The 20,301-nt window shown below is 40.8% G+C and overlaps 1 protein-coding gene and 1 pseudogene across 1 annotated transcript; both read right to left on the bottom strand.

Annotated features, from left to right (window-relative positions):
* LOC112863751 (peptidyl-prolyl cis-trans isomerase D pseudogene) overlaps positions 1 to 1,799 on the bottom strand; it is a 12,264-nt pseudogene extending 10,465 nt beyond the window's left edge.
* On the bottom strand, positions 1,382 to 20,301 carry PYM1 (PYM1 exon junction complex associated factor). The gene is made up of 3 exons (XM_025927010.2): positions 19,901 to 20,301; positions 2,713 to 2,806; positions 1,382 to 2,321 (listed from the first exon to the last, which is right to left on the bottom strand). Exons 1-3 carry the CDS (start codon positions 20,094 to 20,096, stop codon positions 1,838 to 1,840), a joined length of 774 nt encoding a protein of 257 aa, XP_025782795.2. The 5' UTR covers positions 20,097 to 20,301; the 3' UTR covers positions 1,382 to 1,837.

Here is a 20,301-nt window from a genome sequence, read left to right as displayed (position 1 = left end):
GGTACGTGAGTTCGAGCCCCGCGTCGGGCTCTGGGCTGATGGCTCAGAGCCTGGAGCCTGTTTCCGATTCTGTGTCTCCCTCTCTCTCTGCCCCTCCCCTGTTCATGCTCTGTCTCTCTCTGTCCCAAAAATAAATAAACGTTGAAAATATATATATATATATTTGAAGTTAACGGAAGTCTTCCTAGAGAGGATAACACTGAGATTCAAAGGCTAAGAGTTGACGAGGCAGAAGGGGTCAGCAAGAATATTATAAGCAGAGGGATCAGAAAGGACAAAGCCTCTCTGAGGCTCAGAGAGAATATGGCTCTTTTAATAGAAAGTAGTCAGTGCACTTGGGAGCACATTTTGACCAGAGCTGAAGAATGGCAAAAAATGAGGCTAGATTGTATGGGACCTTATGAGTCAGGCTAAAAACTCTGAACAACGGAGGCAGTTCATTACAGTTGACTTCCCTTCCATTGGTCTCTACACTAGCAGCTGGCTAGAAAGAAAGATTGTGGTGAGGGTGTGGGAATCAGATATGCAAAAATTAAGTGACAGCTCTAAATGCCTCTTCTTGTATTAGTTTGTCAGACAATGCCATCTTGGGGTAGCATCTAAGAAAATAAAATTTCAGAAGAGCTGCCCCAGTGATGCTGTGAAGTGGATTATTTTTGGAAAGAAACAGTAAGGAAGGTACAAAGGCCCCACTGTTATGCAGCAGGAGAGTAATGACACATGTAAATTAACATGTCAAATTCAATTTGTTCTAAGTTTCCTTTTATTATAACCTAATTACTATTCACTGAAGTCTGAGCAAACAGGTACAGAAATCAGGGTCACTAATTTGGTCATACACTCACAATTTTTAAAAATTAAAAGGAATAGGGGGCGCCTGGGTGGCTCAGCTGGTTAAGCAGCTGACTCTTGATTTCAGCTCAGGTCATGATCTCACAGTTCATGAGATCGAGCCCTGCCTGGGGCTCCACACTGGGCATGGAGCCTGCCTGAGATTCTCATTTTCTCTCTCTCTCTCTCTCTCTCTCTGCCCCCTCCCCCTGTTCACATGCTCCCCGAATGCTTTCTCTCCCTCTCTCAAAATAGTTAATGGGGGGCGGGTGGAGGGAGGAAGGGAACCTGGGTGGCTCAGTTATTGAGCATCTGACTCTTGATCTCAGTTTAGGTCTTGATCTTGATCGCAGGATCGTGGGTTCAAGCCCGGTGTTGGGCTCCACACTGAGCATGCAGCCTACTTGAAAAAGAAAAAAAAAAGGAATATTACTCTCAATATTTGTCTTCCTGTACCAAACTGGAGGAGATAATACACCTACTGGAAGCTGGAAAGAGGGACAAAGCCAGACATGTTGTCTACTTGAGTTTATTCTGTTCTTTAAAAAAAAACAAAAAACAAAAACCAAAAAAACAAAAAAAACAAAAAAAAAAAAAAAACGGTGAGGGATGGCGGGGGAAATAACCCATAAACACTGTGAACAGGAACCAAGACTCCGACTTGAGTGTACTCCCCCTACCCTCAACCTCAGTTCTCTAAGACATTCCCACCCGCCCAATTTTCTTTTAAACAAGACACCCAAATCAGCAGCAAAGGTACCTGGGGTAATCACTGAGATTTTGAACACTGGGAATGGGAGGGAGAAAAGTCCAAAAAATAGGAGTTGGGAAGAAGAGGGAAGGAATGACGGCGAGGCTAGGCTCCGGAGGACGGAGTTGGGCCACGAGAAGTGGAAGTGAGTCAGTAGGGAGGGGGTACCCCCCTGACTGCTGCTGCCCACATTCCCCAGGACCCCAGAGAGCCCCATGGTTTTTTCTGCAGTCCATTCCCTGCTCCCCAAAGGCCTCACAGGCCCAGCTCCAAGTCCTCGAGCTCCTCCTCTAGCGCCCTCCTCCGCGCTAGCTTCTCCAGCTGCTCTTTGCTGGGTTGGCTGATTTCCCCAGCCTGGATCCGTTGCTGCAGCTCTTCCACCTGCCGAAGCTTCTTCTTTAGGTTCTTTATCTTCTTGGCCTTCTCGGTGGTGACGGCTGAGTCAGGCTGGTCAGAGGCAGCTGCAGGGGCTGCCCGGGAGCCCTGCGGAGCGCTGGGGAGTGGGGCAGTCTCTCCCAGGGACACCTTATCGAGAGTCCGGCTTAAGGCCTCTGCCTCCCCTTTCTCTTGCTGCTGCCGCCGCTTCTCCTTCCGCTTCAGGTTGCGTTTGGCTGTCTTGGAGAGGCCTGGTTCGCCACCTTCTGGCCTGGATGGGGTGGCAGGAGCAGTGGCCTCGGGGCTCAGACCTGGGGGCAGTTCGGGTTTACTCTTGAAAAACTTCACATACTTGTTCTCATACCTGCAGGGAAGAGATGCCAACAGTTTCAAAGAAGCACTAACTTCTGGAGCCCTTTTCTTAACCTTCCAAATCAATCCACTCTTTTCATTCTCTCGCTTCCTTCCTCTCCTATGGTCCCTCCCCAATTTTCTTCTGTTCTGCAGGCTGTGGGAAGGTCTCTAGGACTCATAGTTCCATATCCTGAATGCTGTTTGGAGATTCTGATAAACAGAGGCCAATAGGAACAGAACTAGTCACTTGTAACCCTCACTCATCGCTGTATCCCAGCCCCCTCTCCTCTTCTTTCTCATATAGTTGCTCTCTCCTCGCATTTCATGAGATATTGGGATCAGGAGATTCTTCTTTTCTGTGGATTCCATTAAATACCCCCTCCTCACGCCTAACCACGCACACTGGGACCTCCTCCTGGGGCACATAGCCTTCTTTCACCCTCCGCTGCTTCCGCCAGGTCCCGTCGGGTCGTTGTGTTGAGGCAATGTATTTGCCTGCAATGAGAGAATTAAGTTAGACAGTTACTGTAACTTTCAAATAGTTCCCAATTTGAAAACATGAGTGAATGTATACAGCTTCCCTGGGCACCCATCTGTCTATTAAATGCAGCCATTTAGCTGAGTGCATAATAGCTGAGTGCGCATTATTTACTGAGGTATAATACACCATCCCTGCCCTCAGGAGTTTCTATTTTTACACTATTTTCTATTTTTAATCTAGTTGGCAAGAGGACAGGCACAGAGGAAGAGTTTTTAAAAAAAAAAAACACAAGACAATAATAGCATTGGGGCATCAAAAGGCAATAACTGAAAAAGGGGCCAAAAGAGGGCAAAAACAAGAACCGTAGCAAGGAGAAATGACGAGAGAAGATGTAGACAGGGGAAGCTTTATTAAGATGGGTCATGAAAAACAGGTCAACTTTTAAGAATCCATACTATAGATATAAAAGCGCCAGTACACAAGGATATTTGTAAAGGATGTTTGTTGCTACATTATTTAAAACAGCAAAAACTGAGGCAACTTGAATGACCACCAATAAATGAACAATCGAATACATGTGGATCATCCATAAGAGCGTGGAACACCATGCTCTTATGAAAAAAGAATGTCTGATATAAATGCACTGACTTTCTTTGCTGCCAGTTATACGCTGTTGTAAGTTAGAAAAAATGAACAGCAACACTGAACACTAGAAATGCACTTTGCTCAGTAATACTTGAGTTGTTGCAATATTTGATTATCCATTTGGTTGTTACAGAAAAATTCTTAACTGTAATGATGGCTGTTGCTGTAATAGTATATTGCCTGTATTTCTACCTCTATTAATGAGCTTTATGTGCTAGATTTTAATATCCTTGTGCCTGGGCAAGTACACAAGTCTTTAAAAAACAAACATGGTTTACTTGCACAAAACTGATCAGTTTTGACGGATCGTTAATGCCCCTGAAGTGGTTTTGTGGGTGTGAAACAAATGGTGAGAATCTGAATTGGTCCCTCTTATTATAGAATTGAAATTAAGTCTACTTACTTTATCAAGTCATGTTCATGCCCTGATTTTATATAGTTGCATCTATCAATACACATTGAAAACACAATAAAAAATAAATAAATGCATTGACTTTGGCTTGAATGGTGTTCATGATACACTAAGTGAAAAAGCAAGTTGCAGGATAACATATAGAGTAGTTATCCTCCAAGTTTTTTTATTTCAGGATCTCCCTTCTGCTCTTATTTTGCAATATTATCCATTTCACCATGCAATATTTTTTAAAAAACCATATTCGCTAATATCCTCAGAAAAGTCTTTACTGGGAAGCTGCCAAGCTGGCAGTGGCAAATATCACTTTTCCAAAATTCTGATTTTTACTTGAAGCCTTGAATTTTACCATCGGCAACAAATACTGTCAGTTGTTTTCCTTGAAATGACGGGTTCACTTCCTTCATTTTCAGGAAAATGCCAATCAGATTCCCAGTTCTGAATTACTGGTTTGTCAGTGGTTCTTTTAAGTAAAAATGGTGTTCCATGAAAAGGAAGCTGTTTAGCTTGTGACTTGCAGACAATTGCGCCAGTGCTTTTCCTTAAGACACCACCTTACTCCAGTGTGCGGTAGTGTTTCATCCTTACTTCCCAATTAGTCCACAGAGAACATGAAAGAGATGAGTAACTTCCAGTTACAAAATGAGTTAAGTTGTGAGGAATCTAAGGTACAGCATGATAACCATTATTAACAGAACTGTATTGTATTCTTGAAAGTTGCTATGAGAGTACAGTTTTAACAACAAGATGGATGGCGATTACGTGAAGTGAAGGATGTGTTAACTAACCTTATTGTGTAAACATTTCACAATATATACATGCATCAAATCACACTGCACTCCTGAAACCTACACAATGTTATATGTCAATTATATTTCAATAGAGCTGGAAAAAAAATAAGTAAAAAGAGGTGTATTCAAGGGCCAGGTTTTAATAAAATTAGCAAATCGTATTGCATAATCAAGGATATTCTTAAGTGAAACTGGCCTTATTTACTGCAACCATGTGGCGGCAAAGAACACAATGACTGGTCGTTTGGTGCAACCACCTTGATTAGTGCTAAGGGGCCAGCGGTCTTCCCCACCTTGGCTTTTGCACCCTCAGAGCAAATGTCAACCCAGCAAAAAAAGACAATGAACACCTTAGTCTATAATAAAACCAGTTATGCTTGCAGACGTCCTTAAAGTGTCTTAGGGAACCCGCAGAGATCCTGGACATTCTGAGAACTGCTGGTGTAGGGTGTGCTCCCGATTTTGTTGGGGCAAAAGGAGCAGCACTTAGTAGTCCATACAGTCTGGGCACAGGGGCAAAGAGACAGGTGTGGAAGGACACATACCAAGATACCAAGCCTTTAATGCTGGTTATTTTAAGAGGGATAACCTGGAAGAAGAGGTAATAGAAACCATTAACCATTAGGATATATACTTTTTGCCCCTATAGATATCTTTATTTTTATAATTTGTTTTTAAAAATCTTATATATACATACATATCTTGTATTACTTTTTTTTTCTTAAGTAGGCTCCACATCCAACATGAGGCTTGAACTCACAACCCTGAGAGCAAAAATTGCATGCTCTACCGACTGAGACAGTCAGATGCCTCATGTATTATCTTTTTTTTTTTTTTTTTAAGCATTACTTTTATAAAAAGAAAGAAAGATTTGTAAAAGAAAAGTAAAAAGTTAAGTCTGGGGCCTTCCACACAGATTATATATTGTTCCATGAATTGGCTTTTTTTTTTTTTAATGTTTACTTATTTATTGGGACTGGGGGAGAGGCAGAGAGAGAATCCCAAGCAGGCTCTGCACTGTCAGCACAGAGCCCAACCCAAACTGTGAGATCTCACAAACTGAGATCATAACCTGAGCAGAAATCAAAAGTCGATGTTTAACTAGGGACCCCTGAATTGGCTTTCTGTTCAAAATGCAAATGTCATTAATAAAATTAAACTAAAAGCAAAAAAACTGTTAAAGAAAATGGTTAAGATTTGAAAGGTAGAAAAGATGGGACAAAGAACAAAAAAGCAAAAAAAAGCATGGATGTGGGAAGGGGGTTGGGGTATTTAAAGAATAAAAAGTAGAGGAGTCTAGGTAAGTCAGACAGCTCATGTTAGGTACTAAAAAATGGGGCCAGATCTTGGAAAGCGTTAAACAAAAGGTCAAGGAATTTGAAGTTTATCTGGTGAATAAAACGAGAGCCACTTGAGGATACTGCTTGCTTAAATCCAACAGTTTAAAAACAAGAGTATAAATTGAAGAATCAAAAAACTGAGGTTTCATGGAGGGAAGACTGAGACCGAACCTGGGCTTTAAAGAGTCAAACTAAAGGAAATGAAAAAGGAGGCAGATTGAATTCTAAATAGAAGCTCATTCTAAAACAAAATGTCACACATGGGAATGGAAATGGCATGATCAGGAGATGGTGGGTGAGAGGGCTGATATAAAGTAAATGAGAGGAGGGGCGCCTGGTGGCTCCAGTTAAGCATCAGAGTTTGGTTCATGATCTCACAGTTGTGAGTTTGAGCCCCACATCGGGCTCTGTGCTGACAGCTCAGAGCCTAGACTTCTTCGGATTCTTTATCTCCATCTCCCTCTGCCCATTCCCAGCTCGTATGTGCGCTCTCTCTCTCTCTCTCTCTCCCTCTCTCTCTCAAAAATAAATAAACACTAAAAAAAATTTGGGGGGGGGGCACCTGGGTGGCTCAGTTGGGTTAAGCAGCCGACTTCGGCTCAGGTCATGATCTCGCGGTCCGTGAGTTCGAGTCCTGAGTCGGGCTCTGTGCTGACAGCTCAGAGCCTGTAGCCTGTTTCAGATTCTGTGTCTCCCTCTCTCTGACCCTCCCCCGTTCATGCTTTGTCTCTGTCTCAAAAATAAATAAGCGTTAAAAAAAATATTTTTTTTAATTTTTTTTAAGTAAATGAGGGGAGAATGTTCAGACCCTGAAACACCAGTTAAGGAGTTTAATATCTGGCAGGTGGCACACATTCAGTAAATACTTGTTAATGAATGAATTCAAAGCAGTGTTTTAGGACAATTAATCTGGCAGGATGAAAAGGTGAATTAGAAAGTGGAAACACTGGAGACGTGGAAAATCAGGGGAAAAAAGGGTGCAATAACCCTGGCATGTGATAGAATTGGCTGAAACAGTGAGAAAGGAAGAGACTTATGCCAAATCCATTATCAAAGAATCAACATTTGGGAATTTGCTGATGGGGGAGGGGTAAAGGGTTAAAGTAAAAAATAATTTGGGGCTCCTGGGTGGCTCAGTCTGTTAAGTGTCCAACTTTGGCTCAGGTCATGATCTCATGGTTCATGGGTTTGAGCTGCACGTCGGACCGTACTGGCAGCATGGGGCCTGCTTGGCATCCTCTGTCTCCCTCTCTTTCCGCCCCTCCCTCGCTTATGCACACTCTCTCTCTCAAAAATAAACATTAAAAAAAAAAAACTCTTAAAAAAATAATTCAACACGTTATTTTAGTAATTCTAACCTTGAGAATTTAGCATAAGGAAATACCTCCAACAGGAAAAAAAAAAACAAAAAGGAAAAAAAGGAACTGACAGTGAAAATTATGGCATTATCTAAAAATTAAAAACAAGGGGCGCCTGGGTGGCGCAGTCGGTTAAGCGTCCGACTTCAGCCAGGTCATGATCTCGCGGTCCGTGAGTTCGAGCCCCGCGTCGGGCTCTGGGCTGATGGCTCAGAGCCTGGAGCCTGTTTCCGATTCTGTGTCTCCCTCTCTCTCTGCCCCTCCCCCGTTCATGCTCTGTCTCTCTCTGTCCCAAAAATAAATAAATGTTGAAAAAAAAAAATTTTTTTTAAATAAAAATTAAAAACAAGCTTCAAGTCCAGTTATATAGGAATGGTGTATAACACATCCATTGCAAATGATAACAGGGTCGCCTGGCTGGCTCATTCAGTAGAGTGTACAACCCTTGATCTCAGGGTCAAGAGTTAGAGCCCCACGTTTAGTGCACAGATTACTTAAAAATAAATAATCTTTAAAGAGACAGGATATAATTCTTAAAAATGATAATAAAATTTTAAATCATGTAATGTGACATAATGTAAACCATAATGAAATTATATATACTATGATTTCAATTATTAAATGTTATGCATATTTTTAAATATTTGTTTGAGAGAGAGAGAGCATGAACTAGCAAGGGAGGGGCACAGAGAGAATCCCAAGCAGGCTCCACACTGAGCGTTGAGCCTGACGTTGGGCTCAATCTCAAGAACCATGAGATCATGATCTGAGTCAAAACCAAGAGCTGGACACTTAACCGACTGAGCCACACAGGCGTCCCATTAAAAATAAAATCTTTAGGGGCACCTGGGTGGCTCAGTCGGTTAAGCGTCCAACTTCAGCTCAAGTCATGATCTCGAGGTTCACGAGTTCGGTCCCCGCATCGGGCCCCGCGCCGACAGCTCAGAGCCTGGAACCTGCTTTAGATTCTGTGTCTCCCTCTCTCTCTGCCCCTCCCCCGCTCACACTCCGTCTCTTTCTCTTGCTCTCAAAAATTAAAACATTAAAAGAAAAATTTTTAATAAAATCTTTAAAAGAGATCAAATTTTAGGTTTCAAACCTGAATGGGTTGGAGAATGGGTATACAATGAGAGTGAAAATACTTTTGACCTGGTAATTATTATAAAGATTTTGTGGAAGACACAGATCTGTTGTAATCTTTGGAACATAAGCAGGATTTAGACAGGTGGAGGTGGGGAGTGTGGTTACAAGAAAAGAAAGGGAAGTATTTCAGGAATATGGGACAATATACGCAAAGGGACAAATGAGACTAGTCAAGACCCTGCTAAAAATTCTTTCTGGATTCCTATTGTCCTCAGGGTATTTACACGGAGGACGGGACTACACACAAAAGGCCAATCCTCTCAGCTACTAGTCACTCACAGTCTGCTCCAGCTGACTGAAATACTCACAAATCTCACCAGACCTGTGTCTCTATTTTCTATGCCTTTTTGCTTTTGCTTCCTTTGGCCTGGAACAGGCTTTCCTTGATTCTTATCTTAGTTAATTCCTGTTGGTCTTTAAAGGTCAAGTTCAAGTATAAACTCCAATTCAGTTCCTCCTTCCGACCCCAGGTATACAACACCTGTTTTGGCCTTTATCATGCTCTGATGTTTAACATAATTGTGTACTTCCTTGAGCACTGGGACTTTGTCTTTGATCTCTGAAGCAAAGGGCCTGGCGCATAGAAGACTGTAATTAAGTCAAATTAATAAATAAATAGGGGTTCCTGGCTGGCTTGGTTGGTAAAGCATGTGACTCTTGATCTCAGGGTTGTAAATTCAAGCCCCACATTGGGTGTACAGATTAAGAGATTACTTAAAAATAACATTTTCAGGACCCCTGGGTGGCTCAGTCAGTTCAGCCTCCGACTTCACCTCAGGTCATGATCTCAAGGTTCGAGCCCCACATCAGGCTCCATACTGAGTGCAGAGCCTGCTTGGGATTCTCTCTCTCCCTCCCTTACTCTTTACCCTTTCCCCATGCTCTCTCAAAATAAATAAACTTTAAAAAAATAAAATAAAATCTTTATTGGTACCTGGATGGCTCAGTTGGTTGAGCATCCAATTCTTAGTTTCAGCTCAGGTCATGATATCACTGTTCATGGATTTGAGCCCCATGTCAGGCTTTGCACTGACAGTGCGGAATCTACTTGGGATTCTTTCTCCGTCTCTCTCTCTGCCCCTCCCCCCACTTGTATTCTCTCTCTCTCTCTCAAAAAATAAATATTAAAGATAAATATTAAAAAATAAGTAAAATCTTTAAAAAATATTTTAAATAAGTAAGTAAATTTAAGTATCATATTAGAGAACAAGAACCTAGAATATTTTGGGCAAAAAGCACATGTAATGGGCAAAGAGACTAGAAGTAAATTAGTCAGAATATGAAAAGTAACCAATCTTCTCTGAAGTTTGGACTTAAGCTTCAGACCGTAGAAGAGCACTGAAGGCCAAAAACAGAGTACAGACGATATGCTCAAAGCAATGCTTTCAGATTAACCTCAAAATGTGTAATATAAACTAAAGGTAGAAAAAATGAAAATAGCTAAAATAAAGAAAAACTGATTTAGATGGTCTCTGTGGGTATTGAAAGGAAAATGAAAGAGAAATTCATTGTGAAGAACAAGTCAATAGACTTGAAGACTGTTGAGATTTGACTGCCAAGATATGAATTAGACGAAATAATTGAAACAGTGCCACCGTGGGTTTGATCTGGTGCTTTTCACATGTATGCTCTTATTTTCACAACATACCTGTGGGTAAATAGGGCATATGGTAATAATATTTCTTCACACATGGATTTTAAATGTTTATTGAGCCACTTGGGTGTTGTGCCAGGCACTGTAACAGGAGCTAGGGATACAACAATGAATAAAGAAAATGGTCTTGCCTTTTTGTAGCATACATTCTAGTGAGGAAGAAAGGTAATAAATAAGAACACAAATAAATAATTACAGTATCACTCTTGAATGTGCAAAATTTAGAGAATAAAAATCATTGATATGAAGAAAGCCCAACACCTGAAACTAATATAACACTGTATGTTAATTATACTGGAATTTAAAAAAAACACACACGAAGACCAGAGAAGATGACAACTTTGTGAAAATAACTAATTCAATTCTAGACAGGCAGTGTCTTACGTGAAATTAAGGAGAAAAGGACAATGCTCGAAACATATTTAAGAAAAATGCACAAAGATTATAGCTGAAGACAAGATTAATAAAGATGGAAAATGAGGAAAAACAGGTCAGAAGTTTCTTGAATGGCCATCCTAACTGGAAGCCCTGCGATCCAAACAGCCAACTGTCACAAAGAAGCATCTATTTTATGTTCTCTTGGTTCCATTCTCTGGCCTTCACGGTATCCAAAGGTAAAGTCAAAAAGAAGGGAGTGGTTTGGAGATTCCTACCCATAGAAATAAAAAACAAGGGCAGAATATCAGGATTTTCAGGTAACCCCCTTGAGAAAGTCAGAAACTACAGATTAGAGATTGCTATAAGAACTTGGTAAACTTACTTTCTCACATTTGCTATTTGGTAATCCTTAATCTGTTGCCTTAAACTGTAAAGGGCCTTGTTTTCAGGGGTGGCAGGAAGACAGTGAAGAGACAGGACAGCAAGCAAGGCTTGCTGGGAGAACTCTAAGGGGTTATGTGGAAGTGACTGTTAAAGGTGTGTTGAATCAAATAAGAAAGGAGATCTACAACACAGAGCTGAGCCTAGGGGTGATCTCAGGGTCAACAATTATTATAACGCCTAGATGTGGTTTCTAACACCTAGAGAAAATATAGAAAAAGAAGATCCAATTTGGAGGAATGAGCCTGGAAAAACAGTCATGATCATCTTCCTCAACAAGGAAAAGGTGTCGGCAGCAACAGAAAATAATAATTCTAGAAAAGAACCAGGAGAGTGTTATGCCATGAAGACCAAAAGAGTTTTAAGGGCAGGTGGTAAACAGTATTGAATAGTGCACAGAGATTAAGGAAAAGGAGAACTGAGAAGAAAAAGATACTGATGTTGGCGATTTGCACTTTCTAGTTATCTCCAAGAATATAGCCTCAGAAAAGTACAAATTAATGAAATGTAATAAACACTGGAAGCCTCCTAGGACACACAAGTACCCTACTAAGTGATACAGGGATTATCAAGATTGAGTAAAATGGTCCCTACTTTCAAGAAATTTACAGTCTAAGTAAGGAGAAGGGTAGGCAAGTTAGGCAAACAAAGAATAAAACAAAAATATAAATGTCTTAGGTATCTTAAGAGACACTGATACATACTGGTAACAAATTTCAAGAGAATAAATAATCACATCCTGTTTGATGGGGGAAGGTAACAGAAAATCAAGAAAATCAAGAAAATCTTAGGGATTTGACATTAAATACTAGGTAGAAGTAGTAACAATAACAGTAACAAATCAGTGGCTGATATTTCTGCAGACAGAGAAAGGAAGGGAAAGGGCCTTCTAAGAGTAACAACAAATAAAATCATAGCAGTGGAAAACTCACAGTATGCTGAGAACAGTTAGGAAAGAGCATTTATTAATAAGTATCTACATTGCAATAAGAACTTTACATACATTACCTTATTGAATCTAGACAATGGGTAGGTATTACCATCTCTAACTGAGGTCAAGAGTCTTCAAGAAGTTAAATATATGTCCAAGACCACAAATGCACAATACTATTCCACCTTATACTACATAGTCCAGTTTCACTGGGAGTTACAAGCAGAGACCTAGTATGTGGTGATACTATACTGAAAAGTGGTTTGTGCTCATATTAAAGAGTAGTATCTAAGCTAATGGTACATATGTGAATTTCACAGTCAATTCCAAAAGGAGAGTAGCAGCTACCATTGTGTGCCTCCTTAATGCTCAGGACAGGGCTGTGTTTATATACATGACTTATTTCACTTTCATAACTCCATGAAGGATTATTCTAGTTTTAATAAAGTTTATTTATTTATTCTGAAAGAGAGAGAGAAAGGGAGAGAATCCCAAGCAGGTTCCATGCTGTCATCACAGAGCTCGGTGTGGGGCTTGAACTCACAAACTGTGAGATCATGACCTGAGCTGAAACCAAGAGTCATATGCTTACCTGACTGAGCCACCCAGGTGCCCCTGGATTATTCTAGTTTTAGAGATGATGAGAAATTTAATAGCCTGCCCAAAGTTACAAAGTCAGCAAACTGCAGAATTCAAACCCAGGCTGTAGGTTTGTTCCAAAGGTTGTGCATTTTACACTGTTATTGCATACTGTGTTATAAACAAACAAAAAATACAAAAAAGGCCAACCATCCTAATAAAGAAAATATAAATATAAAATATAATTTTCATCTGTCAAAGTAGTAAAATTTTTGGAGCTGATAATAGCAATGCAGTCAAAGATGTGGTTAAACCAGCATAGTCATATATTATTGGTCGTAAAAGTCTTTAGAAAGCAATTTGGCTTAACATAGCAAGATAACATAAGGTAATCCTATCTTTTACCAGCATTTCCCAAAGCTTTTGTTATACAAGACACTTCTGGAAAACACTTCCATAAGATAGTAACAAGAGTTACCCCAAAAAATTGTTAAATAAGTGGGCAATTCTGGGTTAAACATAGAAAAAAAGGGGGGCAGCCGGGTGGCTCAGTTGGTTAAGCATCAACTCTTGATCTCAGCTCAGGTCACGATCCCACAGCTCATGGGATTGAGCTGTCAGGCTCTGTGCTGACAGCAAAGAACCTGCTTGGGATTTTCTTCCTCTCTCTGTCCCTCCTCCCCTGCTTGTGCTCTCCCTCTCTCTCTCTCTCTTAGAAAGAAAGAAAGAAAAAAAGAAAAAGAAAGAAAAGAAAAGAAAAGAAAAGGAAAGAAAGAAAGAAAGAAAGAAAGAAAGAAAGAAAGGAAAAGAAAGAGGAAGGGAAGGGAGGGAGGGAAGGAGGAAGGAAGGAAGGAAGGAAGGAAGGAAGGAAGGAAGGAAGGAAGGAAGGAAGGAAGGAAGGAAGAAAAAGAAAATTTGTTCTTATTGGCAGGACTTAAATGAGGAGTTAATGTGTTCTTATTCGTGTGAGTATCCACAATGGGAATGTGATCCACAGTATTTCCCAAATTTATTTGACCAAAGGAACCTTATTTTTATTTTGTTATTTTGTGTTTACTTAATTTGCAGTACATCTCACAAGACTACTAAGCATTCTGAGAATCATATTTTGGGAAACAGCCATTTGGTATGATCCCAATTATGTAAAATATAGATATGCTACATATGTACACAGACAGAAAAACTAAAAAGAAGTATAACTGTAGTTATCTTTGGGTTCTGGAATTTCCAAACATGCATGTGACTTCTATTTTATACTACTTACAAAAACATTTTCCAAGTTAGCTACAATCAACATGAATTAATAAATAAATAAATGTTTGAACCCCCCCAACCCAGTAATTCTACTTCTGGGAACTCAATCCTAAGAAAATGACCTAAATGCAGGCAAAAATTTATGCACAAAAATGTTCATGGAGTTCTTGTAACAAAAATTCTGGAAACAATCTAAAAGCCCAGTAACAGAGGCACCTGGGTGGCTCAGTCAGTTGAGTGTCTGACTCGTGGCTTCGACTGAGGTCATGATCTCACAGTTTGTGAGTTCAAGTCCCGCATCAGGCTCTGTGATGACAGCACAGAGCCTGCTTAGGATTCTCCTTCTCCCTCTCCCTCTCTCTCTGTCTCTCTCTGCCCCTCCCCCACTCTCTCAAAATAAATAAATAAACTTAAAAAAATTAAAAAATAAAAGTCCACTGACAGATGAAACATGAGAGGGTACATGCCCAAACAGTAAAACTCTGCCAATATTTTTAAAAATATTTAGTTTTTAATAACAAGAAAAAATATTTATGTCATAAGGTTAAATGAATAGGCAAAATGTAGGTGTATACACCATCAAATTCAAAAACGTTTTAAAAATGTACAGAAAAAATAAAGATCAGAAAGATATGTGCCAAAGTAAACAGTAGACTCTAGGTGGATGAATTATATTGAGCAAATATTACATAAGTAAATCTATACTTAAGGAACAGTAATCTGGCAACAGTGTGCCAAATGAACTGGAACAGAGTCTGGAGACAGGACAAGTATTTAGGAGGTCACAGCAATATTTGCAGGATAAAGGAAAATGGAATTTGATCAGGCATGCAGAATGACCCAAGTACTATGCTTGATATTTTGCATTTATCTCTTCTAATCCATATAATAATCCTTATATAACAGTAATTATTACAGAACTATTTGCCAGGTACTTTCTATGTGCCAAACATATACATTATTTCATTTAAATTTTAATTCTCTCAATAATCCTATGTTGTAGGAGTCATTACTCCGAATTCATTGATGAGAAAACCAAGGCTTAGTTTCCCAAGTCTTAAAATTCCCAAGGCCTGGGGTGCCTGAGTGGCTCAGTTGGTTAAGTGTCAGACTTCCACCCAGGTCATGATCTCACACTTCGTGAGTTCGAGCTCCACATTGGGCTCTCTGCTCTCAGCGCAGAGTCTGCTTCAAATCCTCAGTCCCTCTCTCTCTGCCTCTCCCCACCCCCTCTCTCTTTTTCTCTCTCTCAAAATAAATAAACTCAAAAACAAAGATATACAGATAAATAAAATACCTTCTTTACAAAAAAAATTGCCAGGTCACCTGGGTGGCTCAGTCGGTTAAGTGTCCGACTTCGGCTCAGGCCATGATCTTGTGGTCCGTGAATTCGAGCCCCACATCAGGCTCTGTACTGACAGCTCAGAGCCTGAAGCCCACTTCGGATTCTGTGTCTCCCTCTCTCTCAAAAATAATAAACATAAAAAAAAAAAAATTCCCCAAGGCCATATACCTAACAAGTACTGAAGATGAGATAAGGATAATAGCAGTAGGAATAGAATGATATTTTGACAATTGGTATGTGGTGGAGGATGGGGAACAAGAGAGGAATAAAAGATGATACCACAAATATAACAATATCTAGTGCTCGCATCTTGGTTTCTTGAGACTATTCTTCAGTAACAGGAACAAGGGCTCCTTGGAGAAATGTCTGATTCTAGGACTGGGATAGGAAAGATAAAAGATGAGCCTGGAGCATATTCTAGACACAAGAAAGTAAAGAAGAGCTAAAAACAAAAACAAAAACAAAAACCTACACTGGTGGGGGTATGTCAAAGGGACACAGAGCCAACTAAAAGAGCTCCCAATGTCCAAAGCTGGAACATTTAGAGCAATAAAATAAATAGTATTAGATTATAACCCAAAGTCCATATTGATATAAGTAAATGATTGAATAAATGGAGAAGAGACAAATCTGCAGAAATATTCCAAATAACATATGTAAATACTCCATCCTTAAGGAAGGAAACGTAAGTATAGGCTGTGAATAGACACTTTCTTCTAAAGACTATAGTATGGAAAAGAGAAGGAAAAAAGGATAACTTTATACTGGAGAAAGCTTACAAATACGACTTCAGCCAGGTGACCACAATCATGGTCAATATCAACAGTAAAACATTATGATATTGTACCCTTGATATGATGAAAATGTCATTTTTCCTCTGTGATTGTCCCCAAAAAACACATAACCCCAATCTAATCATGAGAAAAACATCAGATAAATTCCAATAGAGAGGCATCCTATAAAATACTTGATTAGCACTCCTCAAAATTCCTCATCAAAAACAATGAAAATCTGAGAAACTATCACAGCTAATGGGAGCTTAAGGAGACATGAGAACTAAAAGTAATAGGGTACCCAGGATGGGATCTTGGAACAGAAAAAAAAAAAATTAGGTAAAAACTAAGGAAATCTGGGACACCTGGCTGGCTCAATGGGAAGAGCATGCAACTTTTGATCTCAGAGCTGTTAAGTTTGAGACCTACGTTGGGTGTGGAAATTACTTAAAAATAAAATCTTGGGGCACTTGGCTAGCTCAGTCGATTAAGCATCTGACTCTTGACTTCAGCTCAGGTCATGATCTCACTGTCCTGAGATTGAACCCCGCATCAGGCTCCGTGCTGAGGATGGAGCCTGCTTCATATTCTCTTGTTTTCCCTCTGCCTCTCTCCCCAGCTCACGCTCTAAAAATAAATAGGGACACCTGGGTGACTCAGTCGGTTAGGTGTCTGACTCTTGATTTCAGCTCAGGTCAGATCTCACAGTTTGTTGGATAGAGCCTTGTGTTGAACTCTGCGCTGACAGAGTGAAGCCAGCTTGGGATCATCTCTCTCCCTCTCTGCCCCTCCCCTGCTTGTACACACTATGTGTGCACACATGTGTGTGCCCACGGGTGCACTCTCTCTCTCAAAATAAACATTTTTTTTAAATAAGAAAAATAAAAATAAAAGGGGCGCCTGGGTGGCTCAGTTTGTTGAGCGTCCGACTTTGGCTCAGGTCATGATCTCCCCGTTTGTGAGTTCAAGCCCCGTGTCGGGCTCTGTGCTCAGAGCCTGGAGCATGCTTCAAAGTCTGTGTCTCCTCCTCTCTCTGCCCCTCCCATGCTCATGCTCTGTCTCTGTCTCTCAATAATAAAGAAACGTTAAAAATTTTTTGAAAAATAAATAAAAATAATTTTTAAATAAAATGAAATCTTTAAAATATAAGGAAATCTGAATGATGTATGGACTTTAGTCAATAATAATGGCATCAATATTGGTTCATTAACTGCAATAATGGTACCATACTAATGTAAGATGTTAATAATAAGGGAAACTGAATATATGGGAATTGTCTATCATTTTCTCAAGTTTTCTATAAATCTAAAATTGTTCTAAAAAATAAAGTCTATTTAAAATTAAAAAGAGATGGTACAAAAAATGGATCTTGGGTTTGCTAGGACGAGGATGCCATTAATGAAATAAGGAAAAAATGATACTGATTTTGGGCAGATTGAATTTAAGGTGTGACAGTATATTCAAGAATAAAAGTTATTCACCAATCTATTAGAAAAGGGAAATAGCAACTAAGGAGAGAGGTTGGTGCTAGAAACAAAACTGTGAAAAGCTAAAGGACAAATAAGAGTGAGAAAATGAAAACAGTATGGGTAGACCTGATATTCAAGAAATCGGGCTGTGGGGGCGCCTGGGTGGCGCAGTCGGTTAAGCGTCCGGCTTCAGCCAGGTCACGATCTCGCGGTCCGTGAGTTCGAGCCCCGCGTCAGGCTCTGGGCTGATGGCTCGGAGCCTGGAGCCTGTTTCCGATTCTGTGTCTCCCTCTCTCTCTGCCCCTCCCCCGTTCATGCTCTGTCTCTCTCTGTCCCAAAAATAAATAAAAACGTTGAAAAAAAATTAAAAAAAAAAAAAAAAAAAGAAATCGGGCTGTGAACAGCAAAGAAACAAAGGCTAGGCCTTGACTTTTCCATGAAATAGAAAGTGAAGACATCTGCTACAAGAGGGGGGAATTAAAAGGGAGGTCACAGAGTGCTGGAAAAGGTTGGGGAAAAGCCATGGTAGAATGTAAGCAAACCAAGAAAAAAGAATTTGAGAGAAGCCATGATCTTGGCAGAAGTTAACACTAAGTTATATTACACTGAATGTACAGGTTTTGCACTTTTTCACTAGCCATGTGCTGTGGGTGGTCTAGACACGGAAGCCAAAAAAATAGGTGATGAGTATGATTCAAGATAACAGAAGTGCTTGCCAAATACAGAAGATCAAAATGAATGAAGCAAACAATGAAGATAGTATCAAAGTGGCTGGTCACTAAGGTCTAGCAGAGCAGCATCAAAGATAGTCATGAAGGTACTGGTAGACTCAATGAAATGGGAAAAGTTAAGAACCTCAGAAGGGCAAAAAGTGGAATCTGTGGATGGGAAGGAGTGAAAAAGGTAACTTGTAAGGAGGCTAAAGTGATAAAGAGCACCTGAAGGGGAAGTAGCGTAATAGGTCCAGGTTGTAGTGATCTGATGTGTAGCTACTTTAAAAATACAAAGGAAAGTCAACTGTCTTGTGCTGAGGAACTATAAAATCAGTATTTCAAAGATGCTGGAGACACTGAGAATAAGAGCAAGAAACAGTGGAGAAAAAAAGTATGATGCAATAGGTCTGGGTCCTTGTGGGCAATAAATGATGGCCCTGAAGTTTTAGAGACAATGCTCTAACTGCATGGCAATACCTTCACAGAGATTAGAGTGACGGTGGTAGGTCAATGATCTGGAAGTAGTAGGGGAAAGAAAAAAAAGCAGTGTGATTCCTTCTCTTCTACATAGTCACAGAGAACAGAAGATACGTGTTTAAAGAAAATCGTTAAGAATAAAGAAAAGTGTAGTGGACGATGAGCAATATTTTCGAAGCACGTATTAAAGGAGCTGGTAGAAGAAGGACCTACTGAATAGAAAACAGAAGTTCTGTGTACCACTTTGAAATGTGAGGCTGAGGAGAAGTAGCAGAGAGACCTGGCTTGCCATAGGATACCATAGAAGAGGTGGACTGAGATGTAAGGAACATGGAAAGCAGCAAAGCAACAAATAAAGGGCACATTTTTAAAACAGACTGTATGTACCAACCACAGTATACACAGTGTCACTTCTACAGAAGACTACACATACACAGTGAAGGCTACAAAAAACATTAACACCTTGCCTTGCACAGCATTTTATAAATTGCTTGCACATATGCTACCTTATTTAATGGTCACTAGGTAGATATCACTATGCCCATGTTTCTACAGATGAGGAAATAAGGATGGGACAAAATCAAAATGAAAATATTGACTCTCAGTTTTCAACACATAAACCTCCATACACAGTGGACACTTCATCTCAATCAGCCAGGCTGGAAATTCTTCTCTAGGCAGAATTTATAGTGGGTTCTATGAACTTGTCAGAGGGCTTGAGAGGCCATTAGACACCTCTTGTTTGCCTTCTTCCACCTCAGATCCCTCAACTTTTATCACCATCACCACCAGAAAAGTACAGAAAGGTGGTGCCATCAAAAAGAAAACTCAAGTTTAAAGTTATACTAGGTTACTGTTCCATTCACACCTCTGAACCTCAGTAACCCAACAATGAAGATGTGGGAGAGAATGGAAAAAGCATTATGCAGGAAGTCTACACAAAAGCAATGAGGAAGTCTTCAACAGATACAGCTTCAAGAATAGGAATTAAAATGGGGCTGGGGTAGGGCAGAAGGCAGGTACCGCTGAAAGATGGGGGAGGGGAACAGGAGAAAAGCAGGAATTGGAGGGAACCGAGAGTGTTAAGAGCTCCCAAGCCTGGAGAAGCCAAAAGAGATACGAGATCTCCAGCTGCTGAAGAAAAGGTAAGGGCCTGTGAGGGTCCTGGAGCAGGAACCTGCACTGGAGGACCCCAGGGCTTGGGTGACCGGAAGCGGAGACCCCCAAACACGAGACCAGAAGGGGGCGCAGGTGACACCCCATAGGAGAGAATGAATGGGGAAGGCGGTCCGGAGGGCGGGGCAAAGGAGGGGCCCCGGGATGGGCGGGGCACAGACCCCTTTCCAAGTCCGAACCCCTGCCCCGAGAGCCCGGGGAGAAGCGGCTCCGCGCCTCCCGCACTCACCGCCGGTCTCGTCAGTTACATAGGGAGTCGCCATCTTGAAAACGCAAACCACTTCCGGCGTGAGCGGGCTGGGGTCCCGCCCCCTCCCCACCGGAAGTGGAGTCCTGATCGTAGCCAGCCACCATTTTAGTCTTAAAGGGAGAGTACACCGTTTCGTGAACGGAGGAGGAAGAGAGTAGAAGCTAAAGACTTTCATAAAATAAAAGCCGCAGACTCTAGTACTGCCACTGAATCCAATATTGGGCGTCTGCTCCGTGTAAAACAGTCCTCTGGGCACCGAGAGAAGTTCTGGGGCACGGCTCCTCTCCGTCCAGGACCTTCGAGGGAAAAGGGGGCAAGGCCCACCTGCACCCCGAAAGTGGGGCTGATAAATGAGTTAGAGTATTCAGGCCCTAGCCTGC

The sequence above is a fragment of the Puma concolor genome, chromosome B4 (assembly GCF_028749965.1).
Source record: "Puma concolor isolate L17-30 chromosome B4, mPumCon1.1.hap2, whole genome shotgun sequence".
NCBI lineage: Eukaryota > Metazoa > Chordata > Mammalia > Carnivora > Felidae > Puma > Puma concolor.
The sequence above is the reverse complement of the archived record's forward strand: the minus strand, read 5'-3'. Positions and strand labels throughout refer to the sequence as shown.